Source organism: Amphiprion ocellaris, chromosome 24, assembly GCF_022539595.1.
Source record: "Amphiprion ocellaris isolate individual 3 ecotype Okinawa chromosome 24, ASM2253959v1, whole genome shotgun sequence".
Classification (NCBI taxonomy): Eukaryota; Metazoa; Chordata; class Actinopteri; family Pomacentridae; genus Amphiprion; species Amphiprion ocellaris.
Genome location: NC_072789.1, coordinates 5,095,536 through 5,116,400, shown reverse-complemented (window position 1 = coordinate 5,116,400; position 20,865 = coordinate 5,095,536). Strand labels below are relative to the sequence as shown.

Sequence of the window (20,865 nt, the reverse complement as noted above, 5' to 3'; positions counted from 1 at the left end):
GGAAATCCTTAAAAATAAGAAAACGTGTCTACTTTAATTGCAAATGGCTGTTCTGTTTCTTTGTGTGCCTTAATTAACCACTTCCCATATGCATATGACGCTAAGTGCAGAATGTGTTTGAACAATGATGCATCTCTGCCATAGTGGCACTGTAGTTTACTACCATGGACATCAATGGGTCATTCAGATAAACGCCGTCACCTAGAAAGCAGACAGTACCAGCAACAGTGAAGACAGTTTCCAAGAGCCTTTTGTATGTACAGAGAGTTACAGAAACACACTGAATAATTAAAATCTTATTAGACCCAAATATATCACTTTGCATGCAATTTCTAATAGTTTCAGTTATGGGTCCTTCCATTTCCATTCACCAAATTTTGAAAAAAGTTCACGCCTGACAATCTGACATTTGTCAAATATTTTAAGTAAAATGGCAATCTATAACTTGACAAATAATATAGCTTGAGTTCTGAAATGTCATAGGCTCATTGTTATGTACATAATGCCTTCAGTGGTACAGCCTTGCTTTTATAGAACAGTATAAACCAATTATATAATGATGTAAATTTGGTCAAAAAATGTGCATGTTTTGTTTTTTCTATTCTGATATTTCACCAACTTTTGCTTTCCCTTGTGATTGCCATCAATGGGAGCTTCAAAAATGTAGAACATGCTGCCAGTCAGACGCATATTTCATACTTTATTTTGCATTTGTGGCCAGTGTTACGACAATGAATTAGCAGGTACGATGAACGAAACTATTCCAGTAGTGGTCTCAACTGGGAGAGTTATATAATATTACCAGGCTAAAAGAAAAATCACGGTTTTCCAACTTATAGTCAAATATTTTTTGACCAAGTGGTACCATAAGCAATCATGGTCAACTCAATCAATATTCACCACTACAAAAAAAAGGCCAAATTGAAAGATGGTCAGGCATGGGACAATTCAGTGAATTGAGGCAGAATGATCCTTATGCAAATCAACATTTTGTCAGTTTGAAGCCGTGTATCTATTAGCTCAGGAAACCCGTTCCTCTTCAACTACATAAAATCACTGAAAATGTTAATAAATACAGGAGAAAGAAATAGAAAACAATAGCTTTCGTTACTGATTTGACAGATATTTGGACTGTTAGGGCTGAAACGTCTGTATAGATGTATTATGAAGAATCCTTCATACACCTTGCCAGAAGTTTTGGTGTTGCTAAATGCTTAAGAATTCAATCAGTCTAACGTTAATGCATGATAAACCAGAAATGTGAGATATTATGTGCAGCCTAGCAATCAACCTGCCCACCATCAACCATCCAGTGTGTATTTTGTAAAGACAATCAAATTTTTCCAGTTCAGTTATAATGAAAAGTTTCTATCAGTGTCGAGTCAACATCTTATCCAGTCAGCTGTTGGACCCAGATGTTGTGAGATGTTTCCCAACATGCCCTGTGGCCACGCAGTCACTGAAGTGAACAAGTTTTGCTGCATAAACTGCAGCCGCCTACATCTTACAGCACTATTGTTGTCGACATGATTGTGACAAAGCAAGTCAGGATCGATGCGGGCAGAAATCTATCTGCTGCCATCACCGTTGGTTGATTCTGCATAAGTCTGACTCATCTCAAACAAACATGCTCAGCACAATTCTGTTACCTAATTGTTGAAAAATATTCATACTGGCATAATTTAATCATTTCAGATCAAGTGAGATTAAAGTTCAAGATGTTAACATGCAGTATATTAACAGATGTGTTTATCCGGATGTTTTTTTCTTTGCCAAAGAAAGCCTCAAGAAGCAGAATAGGAATGTGTTTTATGAGCAGCTTGGACACCATGTGACAGAATACAGATGATGACAGAGACACATCTGCACTGAGGAAAAGAGAAAAAAAAAAAAACAACACAAACATCTTAATAAGTTTTGCAGTTTGCAAAGTTTTGTCTGTGAACAGCCGCTGGGGAGAAAATGTGCCAACAGGGTACGTGCAGATAAACACAATTACTTCCAATTCAAATCATCTGGTTTCAAGTACTTTCTTAATGAAGAGGAGGTTTTTTAATGGATTTGAATCGTCTTCCTGTTTGTTCCTTGTTGCGGGACTTGGGAGAATTCTACAGTTTGTTATTTGTTTGAAAAATTGGACTAAATATGACATTAAATTGCTCGATTTTTTTTAGTGTGCAATGCAGTCCCTGAGTTATTCCATCATTTATTTTTTTCCTTCTCTGCGATGCATTCTAACATGCATATAAATATGCTCTTTTTGCCCTCGTTTCATATGTTGCATTATGCCATGTGACTTCACGCTTCTGGCCTTCCTACCTCTCTTGACATACATAGACAAAACCGTGCGCTCGGCCTCGTCATTTCTTTGTATATCTGCTCAGCTGCACTTAAGGGTGTCAGAGGGCATCGTCATACACCGTCGCACACACACACACACACACACACACACACACGCTAAGACCGACGTAAACACAACATGTCACTTCCCTGCTCTCCTGAGACTAGCTGCTACTGACAGGAACTTAATGTGCCTCGAATCTCTATGTAAAAGCAGGCCAGCATCAACACACGTTTGACATTCGGTACATGTATGCCTGTCTCTTTCACTCGTTTGGATTATTCCTCATGCACACACACACACACACGAATCTACATGCATTATAGACGTATGATATACAGTATAGGAGTGGAAGGGAGCAGACTAGCAGAGCCATGTGCCAAATCGAGGTCAGCACTCAGCTGTTTCAGATGTAATACCCTGAGGAACCCTGTCGTATGCAGAGCAAAAAAAAAAAAAAAAACATCTGCAGTGGCTGAGTGTGTCACTTACTGTACAATGACTGAAACCAAACACACACACACACACATGAGCCATCCGGGTTCTCTCCATGCACTGCTGCAAGTGTTCCTGTAAGCCTGTTAGCATTACAAAGTTTCTAATTCCTGCTATTTTATGCCGCACTGACAGCTGAGACAGTCGAGCAAAAGTTGGTCTGGCTAACGTGACAGGAGAAGCAAAAAGGAAACACGTTTGGAATTGGTTCTACAGTGATCTAAAAATGTGCCTTTTGCTTCCATTTAGAGCTGGGTTTGACTGATGGGACGAAGACACAAGTGCTGAGCTGATTATGATTTGGGTTTGAAAAATGATCACATAAGTCTCGGTTAGTGTTGAAAGTGGGCAGGGGAAAATCGTATTTTACTCTGTTCAGTTGGTCTAATCGTTTTGTCTGGGTGAAAATGGCAAAATAAGTGCAACAAAGTGGTGTACTGTCAGTGAGAGTGTATTATTTTAGAATTTCAGTTCGTGGCCACAACTCACCTGACGTTCACCTCACTCATATGTAGTTCAGTCACTGCCCGCTCTCTGCAGATGCTGCCTGATCTCTTCATCCTCCCTCTCATGAGAATGTGGGATGCTTTTTCAGTTGATTTGCTTTTGATGCACAGATTACAGTGTAGATTGACAAAGCAGGATGATTCTGATGGATGTTTCTGTCGCAAAGTAAAGTATTGTGACTCTTTAGATTTTGGATCGTTGTCATTTTTGATATTAGAAATGTATGAATGTATGTTTTTGGAAATAGTTTTTACGTTTGGGATGACTAAGGCTCATAAAGAACATCCCATCTAGTACTTTGATTCGACTTGGATAAATCTGACATTGCAGCGTTTTATTGTCACTCATTTTTGGTCACAAAGATGAGTGCCAGTGCACATTCTGTGCAATGGCATATTTGTGGAAAACTTGCAGTTCAAGTCGGTTGTTTGTGAAGAACACCATCTTTATTGCTGCATTGTGTGATATTTCAAAACTTCTATAGAGAAATCAGATTGACATATTGCAGTTGATTCAAGTCGGCTAGAAGTGCTTTATTCTTTTTTTCAGTTTTGTTTGCAAATGTTTGAAGAAGCCCATAAAAGCCTTTAGAAATCCTCTCCATCTCTCTGAAAAAGTTGCCTGTGATGTGACAGCAGTAGGTCAGACAAGGCAATTGCGATGTAATTATTCAGTAGTCTTTAAATGCCAAAATATGTCTTAAATGGCTTTAAATCAACACATAGGGAGACATTCTTACACAAGATATAACCTTGCTCAGCAGACACACACTCAACAGTCCTGAACATACAAATGACAAAGCAGACGCACACGTCTACGGTGCATCGATCGCTGCAGAGAGTGCAGGGATTACAGTGTCAGATTAAGGACAGATGTAGCAGCACAGGGAGGATCCCACTGCTTGGCAGGTAGCTAATGTCTCACCTCTGACCCTGTTCATCAGTGTTGGCATGTTGCCACTGTCCCGAGCTTATTAATGGGCTTTCTGCATGTCCTGCAATGCCTGGGCTGTCACAGCAAAGGACAATGGGAGGGGAATGTAGCAGAAAGGAGTAGGTGTGCATCTGTATGTCTGCATCCATGTGCTTATTTCAACCGAAATCGCTGGTGTGGCTGCAGGTCACCTGTGTACTCGCGTACAGCAGCAATGCAGCGAACACACATGCATTAAAAACCATTTCCCAACTGTCCCGGGCCACAGCCATGTTGACTGTATTAGTATTCGTGGGCAGGAGTGGCTGGTGATCTCTCAGGGAAGTGACAGTCAGAATGGGCCGTCTGGAACACTCTGTCATTCAGCCCCAGTCAGGGCCTGTCCAATTGATCCAGCCCAGCTGTCAAAGCCAATGAGAGACGCTAGACTAAGGAGCAGCCGGGACGGTTTGTGCTGCCAGGGGTTATGGATGATGTATAATATAAGGATGGTGTTTGTGTTATAAGCTACCTGGCAGGAGACAATCAGTTAGTTGTGACCCAGTGGAATATCTTCGCCCAGGAGAGCTATAACAGTGATGTCCTGATGAATGTTCATTAATTGAGTTTTTCAGTGATGCACTGCTAACACACATATGGATCAGGTTTTGAAGTCCCAATTAAATTACAATGAATAATTTTATTCATTAAATATGGTAAAAACAAATAATATCTTGCAACTCACCTCCTGTCTTCGTTGCTAGAATCAATTTTCTTTGAATAATCTGGGATTTGCAAAAGCTCCAGGTTTCATTTCACAGCAGTTTTTACTTCAACAGCTTGCCTGTGAATTCACTGAGCTCTGTTTGTTGACCAGCTTTCTCAGTTTTGCTTAGAAATGGAAAGTTATTGAAGCACAAAGCAATTGAAATGACATTTCCTTTAGACTTGAGACCTTGAGAAACTGCTCGGGTACTTTGGTTTTGTGAATGTTCAAGTCTTAACATGGTCTACAAAATAATGAAGGTGCTGCTGCAGTTGATAGCCCTTCGATGCAGGCAACTAGAATTGCCACTTTTGCTGTTCTAAGCACATGAGAACTAATGCATTAGAGAATGTAGTCTGAAGCCAAGTCAAGTCTTTGTGAAGCTGTGTCGATGCACAGTGGTGCTAAGCTAAATCCTTTTGGCAGTATGTTAACATGTTCAAACTGACGATGTGACATTTAGCAGGCATAATGTGACATCAACAATACAAGTCAAGGCTCCATGGAACTGTCATTGCTTTTGAAGGTATTTGCCCATAAACCTGGACTTTTTGACATGTAGGTGCTATATAAGAAAAAGTGTTTTCTGGGATCCATGTACACTACCTTTCAAAAGCTTGGGGTCACTTAGAAATGTCCTTATTTTTGAAAGAAAAGCAGTTTTGAAACAAACCTATGGAACCAATTGTGGCAGCTTGCAGGATGGAGTTTCCTGTATTGTTCTTCCTCTGAATTGGTTTCCAAGAAAGAAGTGCACCACAGACGCACCAAAGCAGCAACTACGGAATCGAAATGAGCGTCTTCCACGTTGCTACTTTAAGAGGTTATGAGAGAGTTGGTGCCAAACCCCTGGCAGCAGTTATTCTCATTGCCCAGGTGGGGTTTTAGTTAATTGTGTGATATGGATTTGCCAAGCTGCTTCATCCACCAGCCAGAGGTTATTGATGATGCTCCCCTATATTCAGTATTCTTTACACCTGTATAGAGAGACTGCTTTGTCGACACAGTGCTTGGACAGCCTTTTAGTTGGCTCTATGTGGTTTAGTAGAGGCTCTTTTCCAACAGCCATTGTCTGATGATGTATGGGCTGCTGTTTGGGCTTAGGCCACCTTTCACACGATGCTTTATTCAACCTTGTGATGTGGCTGTGTGAACTTCGCCAGGCATTCACTGTGGATGTCTGATGTTACAATGGCTGTGTCAAAGAAGAGTGTGCACTTGAAAACACTTTAGGAACAGGGCCTGGATTATAACAGACTTTCATCTATGGAAGAAAAGCATTCAAATACTATTTATCTATTTATAACTTTTAAAATCTGTGTTTGGTTTTGACTCCATTGATTCCTGTTATAGTAGAGATTTGGAGTAAGTATTGTGTCAGGAATGTGAAACTTTTATTTTTTTTAATTTCACATCAGGTGTCATCAACCCGTAAACTGCTTTCCTTGGCTCCTTGGTTTTGCTGTATATATTTAAAGATGCATTACTAACGTTGAACTACAGTCATTTTGTGCTCGGCTACTGACACTCTACTGTGCAATGGGTGCATTTAGGGCCATAAAGCAAAGGTAATTTCTCTATAGGATGCAAAGGAACAGCTTTATTACTTGTATAATGGTATTTGTTCCAACCATTATAGCATTACCTGTGTAATGGTTGAACCAGTGTTTTGTTTGCACTCATACAGTGCTTAGCTTTTTACCATTTGAATTCATTTTCGTCTGCAAATAGTTGTCATGCTGTGGAGGAGCAATGCAGTTCTGTATCACTGATAAGCATTTAACACCTTGCAGTCTTGGCTGGTGCTGTCAGTGTGAGGAAAAGCCCAACATAGACCTTGTCAAAGCAAGAAGACAAGATTAACATTGCTAATTCTGAATGTTTTTCACCAATAACATTATTTAGTATTTATTTAATTCCAGCAGAAGTCTTTAAATGGACTCCTTATACTTCTGGTCATCCACATCACTTGTTCTTTTTGCCCCAGAAGTTAAAAAATACAGTTTGACACAGAGGCAAGCAAAATTGGGTACAATTAGTAGGTCTACTGTAGTTTCTGCCAAAAAAAAAAAACAAAAAACAAAAAAAAATTACAGGAAAACTGAAAGTAGTAAATGCACATAAACACTGATGTTGAGCTGAAAAACCTCACCTTATATCCCCAAGTCCACCAACCCATGTAATCCCTTGCATGGTTTCTCTCCTTAACCATCTAATCTAGATCTTTCCACCCTTGCCTTCAATTGTCAGCAAACACAGTGTGCTATTGGCATGACTAATGCCAGTATTAATCCATAAACTCAGCATCCATTCACCCTCTTTTAAGCGTAATGGTGGTGAGAACCAGTTTGCTTAAATTTGTGGCCACTCACCCGTTGTACTGAGCTCTGCTATTCTTTGGCGTCCCATTGTCATTCTTCAAGCCATCTTAGATACCCATTCTATTGGTTTCTGTGAGTCATAGAATTGCATCCTGGCCTGTCTCACAGTTTTCCCTCTGCAACAGAGCCACCTGTTCGCACTCAGTTCATGGTGTACATCTAGTTTCAGTTAATCATTAGCAAATCTTTTGCTTGGACCTTGGTGAAGTCAATTTCTTTTCAACTCGCAGTTTCTTTAAATTACACGTAGGACTACATTAGTCAATTTCTAAACTGGCACCACAAACTTTCCGTTTTCTCGAATAAGCCACAGGAGCATGAAAAGTTTTTTTTACTTTGATTCAAGGCGCATAGTATTTTGAAGAGTTCACCGTGATTAGAATACTTCCCAGAGATGATTTTGTTTTTTAATTGCCAGTTATAGCCATGACGTATAATACAAATGTGCCTAGTCCTTTAAAAAAAAAAAAACTGAAAATAACACTTGAAAAGGTGCACATACCAACAAATAGTCTTAAATTCCAGATATCTTGTTTGTTTCAGAGTTTTAAGGTTACTGTGCATTTGCCTATTACATATTTTTTGTAAAAATAATCATTACATTGGTGTATATGACCATGATTGCATGGTAGGGAGCACAAATAGAACATATAGTCACAAAACAAAGACACATGGTATGACTAAAGTATAAAAAAATGACACAATGAAAGAACATTCTTCGAAAATGCACCCATGTACTGTATATGGCGTATATGTGTGAGTTTCTGTACATCTTTTTTTATATGCAAAAGTGGTTCATTTTTCATTTTTGGTGTCCAACAAACTCTACAAATGCTCTTTTTTAATGTATGTTGGGTTGTCTTTGAAATATGAGTCTAATCCAGCGTGTGCATGCATTACAGTCTCAGCCAATTCCACAGCATGCCCTTCACGCTACTTCTGATTGGACATTTGTCCCACGCTCGATTCCATTTGATTAAGCCGGACTCAAATGGCTCCTGGCTATACAAGGAGCAAAAGGAGAGAAGGTTCACCGTGGAGATTTTGCTCATGGGAGTCACAATCTGCATGACTACCCAGGATAAACCAGCAGAAGGTCATATATGACCAATTTTGATTTATCTTAAGGATCAATTTTTTGTTAATCCTAACCACACATGCAATTCACTGTTAGGGTTTTTTTATTTGTTTCGGCTCAGTTGAGCTTTATTACACACTAGGGTAATACCCAGGGCGACATATTTTCGCATCCCCGGCTTAGGGATTTTGTTCCTCAGCAGTGTCTTCCCCCCCATATGTCCAGCCTCTTGGCTCTCTTGGTCCACACTGAGTGGAGGAAGTCATCAAACAAGATGCCAAACCATCACTATCTGATAGCAGGGACGCTGACCTTCTCTTCCTCATATCTGATGGTGGTTTTTATCTGCCAGACAAATGTCAGAAATACCATTCCCCAAGCACAATCACTTTGGCACCACAGCCAACTTTTTCTTCCACCACCCCACTCCTCCTTGCCTCCCCTCCCTCCCTTCCCTGCTGGATTGTGAACAGCAGAGCTCCAAGCGAGACGTCTGCAATACCACAGCTGTCAGTCAAAGCGCGATATAGAAGAGAACTCACGCAGCTCGGCTGAATCCTGAGGGTGAGAGAATAATAGGAAAGTGGTTGGGGCTTGGGACAGAAACTTCATTAAAATTTCATAAAACTGAAAGAGCTAATTTAAATTTTACTGATGCCACGTATTGTGAAACATTAGACAAGGTGTTATCACTGTTGAACCAACTTTTGTTCAGGAGTCATTTATTTTTCAAAAGCAAATGTATTCATTTGCTTCGGAACCGAAATCCAGCCTTGAAATCAGTCATAAATAACCGTTTTTTTTCGTCTTTGTTTTCAGGTGTTTTAATGTATTTTTCCTGCAATTTCACACATTAATTAAAAGTTGTTTATCTTCTATAACCAAATAGGATCAGTTAGGAAAAAGGGAAAAAAAAAAAAAACTGTCAGTCTCCTCAAATAAAAAGTTTTTTAAAAAAAATTTATTTATTTATTTTAATTGCACAGCTGCAGTATGTGGTGAATTCATATTAATTGCATTTATGTCTTGCAATTGTATACGTTCAGAACATTTTCTGTTGGTTTGACATAAATGACCAGTGGCTAATCAGAATGTCTTGGTGTTTCCAGTAGAAACATCAAGACATTCTGGTTTTGGCTTCTTGGTGGTCTTTTGTGTACTTACTAGATCAGGATGCACAGGAATATTCTTTCCTATAACTCCAAACTTGTCAAGTGTACATGTTTTCTTATCAGACTAGCTAACCACAGGTAAACCTACAATTAGGAATCGGTTGTTTTATTCAAAGGTTGAGGTTCTGTGGCGCTTTTAACTATTTCCAATGTAACAACGAAACGCCATAGGTCGAGGACGCTGTAAACTGAGGACCCCTTGTACACTGAGAGGGGCTTCCCACATCACATTGGAAAAGCGAAAGTGTGGTGCAGATGGAAGTGCAGTCAAAAGCGTTCAGTCAATGCCTCAAAAAAATGCCTTTTAAAAAATGCAATTATATATTTATGTTATTTACCAGGACTTATGTGTGCTTGTTTCAGTTCAGCTCAGTGTAGGGGTCTACACTGATATTTTGCAGCTCTTCGTGCTTTTCCTTCACTCTGCTGTATCTGTTGCAACAAAGTCTAGATGTGTCTGTTTCTTCATATGAGTCTGCTTCAGTCCATGTGTATTTATCTGTGAAGAACGCATGATCAGGGTCAAGTGAAGATAATTTTACTTAGGTTAACAACTGGTTGCAGCCATTCAGTGACTTATACAGCGCAGACATGGGGTCATGTTTGTACCTGGATTATTGTTTCGTTGGCTTTCTAGTTGTGAATGACGTCGTGAAGGAGGTGTTTTGGTCTGAGATTCTGGTGCTTTAGTGGTTTAAAAGTGAGATGCATCGCTTAAAAACCACACATACACATTGAATACAGAATATGAGACATGTAAAGAAGCTTCAGAACTGTAGGCAACTCGAACAGAGCTGTAGTGAGTAATACAGAATGAAGTAATTACTTGTTTCAGATAATAAATAAGGAGTAATTACACAGTCCTTCTTGTAACAGTAGAATAAAAAAAATAAATACAATAGCTTCGGAACAGCTGTCTGGCCCTGTGACTCACTTTTTTTGCCAGTTGCTGGGAACATTTATTGCTTACATCTCCCATGCAAAACTGCTTACTTTGTCCAAATCCAAAATGACATTCAGCAGCAAAACACCACTCACCTTTCTCTGGAATGACGTATTTACAATTTTTTTCACCAATAAAACCCCTCAGTGCAGCAGCCTCATTCCTGTCACAGCATTACTGGTATGAGGTGGTTAGTCCGTATTTGATATGCATAGCAGAATTGCTGCTCATACATTACACCCAGAGGGGGGCTGGGGACCAATGAATAAGGTCAGGACGGAGTTGGGAGAGAATACAATGGAGACAAATTGTTTATGCTTGTTATGAAATCAGGTTGCTGGCATAAAGATGATTTGAGAGTGTCGTGGAATGGAAAATGAGTTCCCTGAAGGCATCGACTGCAAAATGACTAATGCGTTTGCATAGAAGAAGTGCTCTTGTCAGACCTACAACTCAAGGGAAGGCTTTAAGGGATTCTCAGACTTGCTGGGAAATAAGTTATTTGGTTATTGTTGATTTTGGGGATAAAATGACTGATTCTGTACATATATATGTTCTGCACTGTGTTTGTCTTTGAAGTGGATGTGGGGTTTTTAACCATCTTCTTAGTGGAAATATTACAAGTAAAAACAGCTTGAGATCATTTATCTGTGTGTCTTAAAAATCTATTGCTAGCCTTAATTATGTGTTGCAGTAGATATTCAGAACATCATTTTACAATATTTACCACTTGATATCAGATTTTCCTCACCATCTGGATGAAAAAATATTCTGTTTGCTGCTCATTATGAATCTGTTTCCAGAGTTTGACTTCTTCTTATTCATTTCTTTAAAAAAAAAGAAACGATGAAAATAACTTAAAAAAAATTGCTTTCTTAATGAAGCGAAGTTTGTTCTTAGTTATATTCCATTTGTTTTAATTACATTTTTTTCTTGAAATTAATGTATTTTATTTTCCTTGTGCCATATACAAGCAGCCGCTGAGTCTTCGGAAAAGCAGGGCTAAGTGCTAAATGTTGTTGAAGGACCCTGCGGGCCTTTCAAAGATTGTGCCCAGTGTCTCAAATGCGACGGTGAGGCATAAGAGGAACACACTGTTGCTACGTTTGTACTTGACTAGCCAATATGGGAGAACAAAATGTCGTCATGTTGGGATATGTGAGGTCTAATGGATGTCCACTTGCAATATGAAAACATTTTAAAAGCTTGGGTCAAAATGGAACAAGTGGGTTTCTTCTTGACCAAAATCTTTTGCAATAAATCTACAATGTATTGCTTTGACTGCGAGTTGAATTAAGTAATCACACTATTATTGCTCAATTTTTAATAATTAAGCGCTAAAATTAAAGCACCAGAGCTCACTTATTGGTTAATGAACCACAAAATGTAAATACGAAAGTTCGATGGTTTCTATTCTTTTAAAGTTTGTTGTGTATATTTTCACATTGCACAATGCAGGGATGCTGCTTTTCTGTCTTTATTTTGTGTTTGCTTGCTCCTATATGTGGATAGAAGTGTGGAGACAGGTGCAGCCATGTGTTTTTCACAGCGTGGCAAAACTAAATGATCTGCAGAGGTGGATGTTCCTCCCTGAGAAATCGTGTCCTACAAAACAAGCGAGGAAAGGGCGGCTGTGTCTGACGGAGGTAGGGACGGAGGCAACGCGTAAGAAACAGGAGGAAGGAGGGAGAAAGTGAGCGAGAGAAGAGGTGGATGGCTTGTAATTGAGGAAGGAGTTGGTTGTTCCAGCATTGCAGACAAGTGCCACACTTCTAGACAGGGGCTAAGTAGGAGCAAGTTGGCCCACAGTCAGATTTGGGGAGCCGGGGTGCTTAATCATCCCGGGCTTGGTGCTGGAGTTGACAGGTGAGTTATGAGCGGGCGCTACAGGTAGTAGCCCCAGTCTTCCCACCACTCACTGTGACCTTCGCTCCAGCCATAAATAATGCAGGAACCATAAAATACTGATTTAGGATAAGTGAGCCGGCTGTGTCATGGTCTGGGTTAAACAGGGCTCGGTGTGTGCGTGGACGGTGGACTACTGTGGGCTGACCGCACTGACAGTGCATCATGGAAGGTGTTGCTGTCGTCGACACCTGTATCCAGAGCTGCAACACTTGTCTGCAGTCTCTCGCTTTGTATCAAGGTTACTTTCCCACTCAGACTTTTCACAGGCTACTTTGAACTTGGACCCGTCTTGGTCTTAGCCACTGTTTGATGTTGACCTGATTTATTTCTTTCCCCGCTGCCTGTCTAAAGGCATCGCTACATCTGTCACATGCAATCACGACAGGCTCCATTAACTGCTGAGTATGTAGTCTCTCAGGAAAGATCTTGGTTGCTTTTACATCTGCTGTCCACATCCTGACATAGGCTTGGTTGACATTTCGAGTCGGTCATATATTTATAGCGGTACCAAGCAGCTGCACATGCACGGATACAGTCAAGGATATGCATACGTTCATGTAACAAGGACGTAATTTCTATTATGTTGTAATTTCTAATGCTTTATGTAACTTTGTGACATAATATTGGAAAGATTGTTAACCAGACAGCCTTGCAGTCCACCTACTATAGTGTAGGTCTCATGTGTGCCACCAAAACAGCTGTAAAACGTCGAGATGTGACTTCACAAGGCTTCTGAAAGTGTCCCATTAGACGTTAGCAGGAGATCCTTGAAGTCCTCTAAGTTCCGAGGTAGGACCTAGATTGCTAGTTAAAACCACCTTCAAATAAAACTACATTTTTGTGCATTATTAATGAAATTTCTGCACAAGTTTGAGGTCCCATAAAAAAAAAAAACCCTTTCCAACAGGTTTACTCATAATTGCAGCGGATCTTTATTCTCCATTAAACCGTATATGTTTTCACATTTTAGGGCACTATTTTGAAGGTTGAATTTACCACCATGTTATGTTAAAATATTCTAAAAATCTGAATATATTACAAAATAATCCCTCTTTAGATGTCTTTTTAAACAAAAAATAGCACTTGGTCTTTCAGTTTTGCTTCTAGGATACTAATTATGATTGTAGTAGCAGTTTAGCTGGATTTAAAATGCTTGATCGCAGTTTGGCAAACAGTCTTTCACCAAACATTGTAAGCTCCATTGCCGTTTATTAACTTTATAGCAACTTACCGTGTCCGATTTGGAGTTTCCACTTTGCAAATCCTCCAAGAAACTGCATGACTTTGCGTTAGAGATCAATCAGGATTTGGTGTCCCTGCCAACACTCAACACATAAGACCTCAAACAACCAGATTTATTTCTTTTTCCAGAATTCTATTCCGTACGTAAAACTTGGAAATTGCTCTCTCTAAACTCACACCCACTTTTGCATAGGCAGGATTGAACCAAAAACTCTGCTGTAATCTTCAAGGAATCTGACATTTTTGGAAAAAATGTAGAACAAAGTCTCAATTGCTGCCTTAGAAATGGACTTGGCAGCTTTTCAAAACTGGTAAAATTACATGCAGTTTGTTTGCATCTTCATGAGGAGTCAACATTGCCTCGCCGACATGTTATGGTAACAAATATAGATGCACATGCAGATACACTCATGCTCACACACACACATATTCTCACGTTATGCATGCATGTGTGTACAATAAATACATGACAATATACGTATACAGTATGTGCAGCTCACCATATGTATGTGAATTATTGGCCTAGGCAGCTTCCCATGCTGTATGGAATGTCTACTGGCGTTGTCATTCACATACTTGGGCGACCCTTGATGTGATTCCGTCCACAGTAACCAGGACACAAGAATGTAGATCTGCCATGATGGGAAGACGCTAGTGGGTATGATTAAATGGCAGCTTGCCCAGGACAGTCCAAGTAGAGGTGAAAACATGTCTTTACGATTTCAAAATGTTTCAGCTTGAGTGAAAAATCTGCACTTCATCCCAGGGCAGAATTCACTTTGTAAAAGCGCAGAGGCGAGAGGGGAAAGGGAAAGATACATGAGGGAAATGGCAGAAAGAGTGGAGGTTCTCATACCTGGTGACTTATAAGATCAGGCAGAGGCTGAGCTGACACACAGATATACTCCTATATTGGCGAGCGTCACACACCAGTGATTCAAAACAAGATTTGCTTCACCCACTGGGAACACACCACTATCATCAAAACACCAAAATGAGGAAATATCTTTTGAAGAGCAATGCTCATTCCTCCTGTTTAGCTCCAGAGACTTGGACAATTTATGCGAGGGAGCAACTTCACTCTAAGGTGGCAGCAGTGTGGCCAGATTTGTTGTTAGATGTGGTACATCACAAAGTGTCATTGAATAGACAAGTATCAATGACCTTCGGTAAGTTGATATCTACAAGGACCACTCATGCTCAACTATTTAAGGCAGTTTATATCCGTATAACTGTGGTAATTGTCCTCAGATCTCATTAGGATTATTTAACCCGACAGATGAACTTTGAATCAAAATTCACTTCACGTCTTCTCCTTTGAAGGGCTCTCGAAATAAGAAACCGTATGACTTGACCTGTCCAAATGTAATCACAGTTACAACTTGCATACCCATCGCGGATATTACTCATGACCTCATCACTGCATGGACATGTTAATATCTAGACATATTAATATTTGCAATGCGCTCACTGCATGTTAATATCACATCACAAAAAAGATTGGAACTGGAGGTTTGTAGTGCTCGCTTCATATTTAGACATGCTGAAGTAATAGTGCTGTAGGGACAGATCAAACTTCTAGAGAAGATCTTCACTTATTTCTTCACCCATTGAAAAATAAAGAAAACAGTGGACTTGTCTTTTCATTGCAATGATTAAAAAGTTAGTAGTGTAAAGACAAGTTGAGGTCAGTGGTGATTCTGGACTGTCTGAGTTTGCCTTGAGGTTATTATATTTTCACTTCTGTCCTTAGTTGTTTTATTCCAAAGCACTTGATCGACATTCAGCCTAACCTGCTGTTAGAATTTGCCTATAGTAGTATTAACAACGCTCTAACACAAACAGGATGTTCCTCCTTTTCTCTGGATGCAGGAATTAATATTCTTCTTCAAACTGATGAGACAGTTGACCAATGACAATCTTTCCAAAATGCACTCTTCTCTGCACATAAGTTCTATTTTAAAGTACTTTTCAAGCTATTACATGCCTCTTCTAGAAATTACATCTTAAAGTTATTGTAAGTAGTTTCCCAGTGCTTGGAGGAGCCATTTCAAGCAAAGAGATATATTGTTGTTGCGTTATTGCAGCATGAATTGTATTGCACAACATCAGGTAGACCTCAGCCATCTCTATTTAAATGCTAATAACATCCTGAGGGAAGATCTTAATGTTACAGTGCAGCACAAGGCGGCATGCTATGTAAAATCCCCAAAGGGTTAATATCTGTGGTGGATTAATTTCACCACCCAGTAGTGACATTGTTCTGACGTAGCCTTTAATCAACCTTTTGGACCTCTCGCCTCGTGACGTGTGTTTTACACTGGGACAATTCTCCAAGAGCAGTATTGTTACTTGAAAGTCAGCTGTAATAAGTAATAAGCAATTATTTCATCATCCAATTTATATGAGAGAGGAGTTATTTTAATTAAGAGATTCATTAAGTTAGTTCATTAATTTCCCCACAGGTGCCCCGGATTCTCGGGAGAATTTCAAATCAATTCTGCAGCCTATTATTTAATATCAGATGGCACAGTTGCTGAGTAACAGGGCAGCTTCCATCATCTTTTGGTGTGGGAGATTCATTGTCAGTCAATAAAACAGAAGGAAAATATTTGTGTGAGATGATCAGGAGGGATTCATTTTTGAATTAACCTGCAAATAAATTCTTACTGGTGCAGAATGAAATTAGCGTACTCCACTAAGAAGAGACTGTAGGATTTTCCCCACTATGCCAATCACAATCCTTTTTGGCAGGCTGCTTAACTCCTAACTGACCGTTGCACATAATTTCACTGCTTTTGCCGCATATTGTGTCTCAAGTCCTCTGCCTGCCCTCCAGCTGTGTACCATAGCTGTCAGGCTGACACTTCTCTGGGTTGATGTATGCAGGATGCTATCTATCATTGCCACGACATTGCGTATCCCCTTCGGTTTGACATATTTGACAGACACTCTCACCCATTAATGCCATGGTATCACCTAGCTTGTTATCACTGTATCTGCAGAGCTCCAGCAATGCCAGTCGAGTCTCTGGAGTGTTGCCGCAGTAGGATAATTCCCCAGCTTCTTCTCTATCGAGCAGGCTTCATGAATATTAGCGTGTGCTGCTGCTGCTGCTGAGCGAATAGTCAAGAGATCACCTGGCTCTTCGGGCTCAAAAGGCATCGTGATGGATGTGAAACGTTGGAAAGACATCGTAGGACAAAGTGTTGGCCCACACCATCGATCACTCATGCGGAGCAGATGACACAATTCTCTCGCTCTCTTCCAGCCGGCGAGTTTATCAGCGCTGCCCAGAATATTTAACGGGGAAGGGAGCGCACCCGTGGGATCTCATTTGCACAGGTGTCCATCTGGTAGAAGTTGTCTGGGATAATCTCCACATCATGTCACATTTGCATCCGGGCTTCACGAAAATGGCACACTTACTGTAAGAGGGGAGGCTCTGGCCGGTTCGAAGGGCAAAAGGATTGTTTGGCGATACTGTAGCGAAGACCAGCGTGTGTCGCGCTAATCCATGAGGCAGCTAATGCTTTGCAATTATGTAAGGATTTAACATGTTTGTAATTGTTTGTTGGTTCAGCTCAATTTGTGTAACCAGCTTTAGTTAGAAAATTAGCAGTGAGATTTTCCTAAACACTGCCAATTTGTTTGGTCTTTTAACCAGGAGGGATTTGCTGCAGTCATTGCTGGAGTACTTGTCAATTGTGACAGTCTTATTAGCCAGTTTGGTTGAAGAAAAGGTGCTCCTATTGAATTCATTGATCATCAAGGACCTATGCTTCTGTTCCCCTCCCTCAAATAGAACAACTTTCACAGCGAAATCAATGTGTTCATTGATTCCCACGTTCTGTTAAGAATTACTCAAGCAGCAGATCCAATCTCAAAATCGCTGTCCCATTAATGACCCAAACAGGATCGCTGTAAATGCTTAGCAGCTGTATCTTTTCCTCTCGTGTGGCTGTGAAGAAGCACTCTCTCAGGCAGGACTAGATCAGATCCCCACATCTACATATACACGGTTGAGTTTTTAAAGGGAAGCATTCCCAATAGAGGAGCAACACAAATCACTGAAGGTACACCACGGCGCCGCGGTAAAATGAAATGTTTATTCCACCGTGGATGAATATTCCCCAGTATCTGGGGGCCCAGGCAAGCATGTAGTCTCCAAATATTACAAGTAATCTTGCATTTTATGCCTCTTCTCCCTTGCGTTATAAATTCTCTTCTTTATGTATATGACCTGAGCAGTTACACTACATCAATTGTAGCAAGTAATTTTCTGCTAGCTCGCTCTATATTTGCGTAGCACGGGAAAACAAAAGGCTCAATCAATCTTCAAGTGCTGTTGACACTCCCTGCTGTCGCACCACCTTTCATGTGCACCATCCACATACATTTTCATGCGTACATTGATTTCATTTAATTTTCTGAGGCTCATTGTTCATTTCTGATATTTAGAACTCAACAGATGACAAAACAGAATGTATAGCTGTCCAGATTAAAATGATAATGATTCTGTGTTAAAGGACGGTTTTCCATTTGAAAAGATTTACATCAATTGCAGGATGATTAATTGGACGGCCTCCCTCTGCTGCTTTTAATGATTCACGTGGAATCTGAGCCGCTTTTGATAGAACCGACCAGAGACGGACTGCTGGCAGCTTTTCTCTGCAGCACCGAGCGACACTTCAATACAACTCATTCATTCCTCATTCGTGCCTTTTTATCTTTGCAGGAACTCCACATACTGCATGAAGGTGTCCATGTCTCTCACGGTGGCAGAAAATGACACGGACCTCTGCTACAACTCCAAAATGAGGTTCTTTGAGAAGGCGGAACTAAGCAAAAGCAAAGACATCCTCTGCCCGGGCATTGAGGATTATATACAGCCAGGAGTGGAGCCTGAAATTGTGTGGTACAAGGTAAGATCCTTCGTTCTTAGGGAGAAGGGCAAGATGTTGTCAACACTTGGAAACTCATGATGCACGCTATTAGAAATGGAGGCTTTTGGGTAAAATTCTAACAGTCCTAATAAATTGTGTCATTAATTTGAAGAGGGTTAGGGTCAACTGTGTTCAGACTGGTTATAAGTACGCCTACATCATGTCCTGTGTTTTGAACTTAATCCTCCTCCTAAAGCAGAGTGGTGAGGCCCACAGTGTAACTGACCTCCCGTGTCCGACAGCCCACTTTGACAGAGCTGCTAGGTGCAGCTCCGGGGCCAATTCATCAAACGTGAAAGTGCGCCGGATTAGGTGGCCGCATCGCTTCACTTTCCCACGGAATCAAATTAAAATAGCAGATAATGACTGTGGGCTCTACAGCCTCCGGTTATTGGCTCTCACTTTGTCAGTGGGCTGATTGAATTCTGGGAGGCCAACCCACAGTGCCCCAGTTTCCCTTTGCCGCGGGTCCTCGGTGGCCTAAAATCTGAAGAGGCCTCGGCTGTTTTCTGGAAGTCCGTGCTGACTTCATACTCACCACCTGCATGGCATTATATGCTGTGGAGATGGAGACGACTCATCAGTCCTTCTTATACTGCTTCCGACTGATGAGCTGAGGTATCAGTGAGCCTCAGTGAAACTCACAACCACTCAGCTGATGCAGGCTCAACCTGAGTGTTTTTGCTTCATGTAATGCAGTGCTCCATTTATCAAACACACCGCATATATGCACATACAGGGCAAATTTCACAGATGATCTGCTCTAGAAGTCAAACATACTCAGAAAATTTGAAAATAATAGTGATTCACAAGCTGCATGATTCAATTTCAGAGTACAAAGTTCTCAAGGTTCTCCCTTTGTCATTACATATATGACAATTACAATTACAATCTGTAAGACACAATATTCATCAGCCTGTAATTCCATTTGAACACTTCATAAAACCTGGACATATACTGTTGACATCAGGATGTATTCAGGATAAAACAGGCTGCTTATGTGCATATTTATTCTATTTTAATGGTTTTTATTTGATTTCATTTTCCTCACACACGCTATTCTATCTTTCTTACTATTTTGCATGTTTTAATTCTCAATATAGTCTTGTTTAATTCGTACATTTGATATTAGTATTTATTGCTGTTTATTCAACTTGTTATCAATGCACCATCCTGTGGCAACTATTTGTATTTTCGTCACGCTCCCATGTATGCTGACAATTAAGCTATTCTGTTCTAAGATAGTCCACGATCGCTGCTCGACAGGTGATGTACACACAGACATACTGTCCCTCTTAAAACATGTCAAATGTATTAGAATGAGATGGGAATACTTTGTTAAATTCTCCCCATTAATCCCACAGATGACACATGAAAAGCGCCAGATTCTATTAAGAGAGGGACACGCAGCATACCTAGCTGCACAATATGTGACTGCACTTCACAAGATGAGCGACACATAATTAAAACATCACTGAATATGGCAATTACTTTGACACAGCCTATTATATTTATATGGCACGCACACACATATTTACGTTTTTTTCTTCTTTTGTCCCATTCTTTTCATCATGTTATTCACTTTTTCAGTTTTACTTAATAGATAGTTTTGTTTTTCATTTTCTTACCTCATGCTTGAATTGAAAAGATTATTAAAAGATCTATCTATCTATCTATCTATCTATCTATCTATCTATCTATCTATCTAAAATGATGGATATAACATGTTGAGATTGGACTGCTGTAAGTCAAACTTAGCCTAGATATAACATCAGTGTTTACTAAGTGGAAATCTCTTGCTATTTTCGCACCACATTTTACTAAAACAACACAATTTACCTGAAATTGCACACATTGCATCAAGAGACTGCATGACCAATATCTCTCATTTATTCTGTGTTGAATATGATGAATATGACATTAACTCATGTATTCTGCCTGTATTCACGATTCCATCAACAAAGTCATGACTACCTTTATTAGAAAATGTAATAAATAAACTGGCCTCAAACTTCTATTTTTGGCTGTGAAGTTGGAGCTTTTGATGCGAAAGTAATGACCTGTTTACATAGCTGATTGGTTCTGTTTAGGCAGCTCTGCGGATGTTACCTAGCAACTGATTTACACATTAGTGGTCAGCCTATGTGTTGTTTCCAGGGCTGATTATTAGTAGT

At 40.1% G+C, this 20,865-nt stretch overlaps 1 protein-coding gene across 3 annotated transcripts in view; it reads left to right on the top strand.

The window, feature by feature from the left end:
* Positions 1-20,865, top strand: part of il1rapl1b (interleukin 1 receptor accessory protein-like 1b) — a 353,384-nt gene that overhangs the window by 184,300 nt on the left and 148,219 nt on the right. For all 3 annotated transcript variants that reach the window (XM_055008610.1, XM_055008611.1, XM_023275009.3), the window contains one exon: positions 18,484-18,670. In XM_055008610.1, coding sequence (XP_054864585.1) covers positions 18,484-18,670 — 187 coding nt within the window. The remainder of the gene's footprint in view (positions 1-18,483; positions 18,671-20,865) is intronic.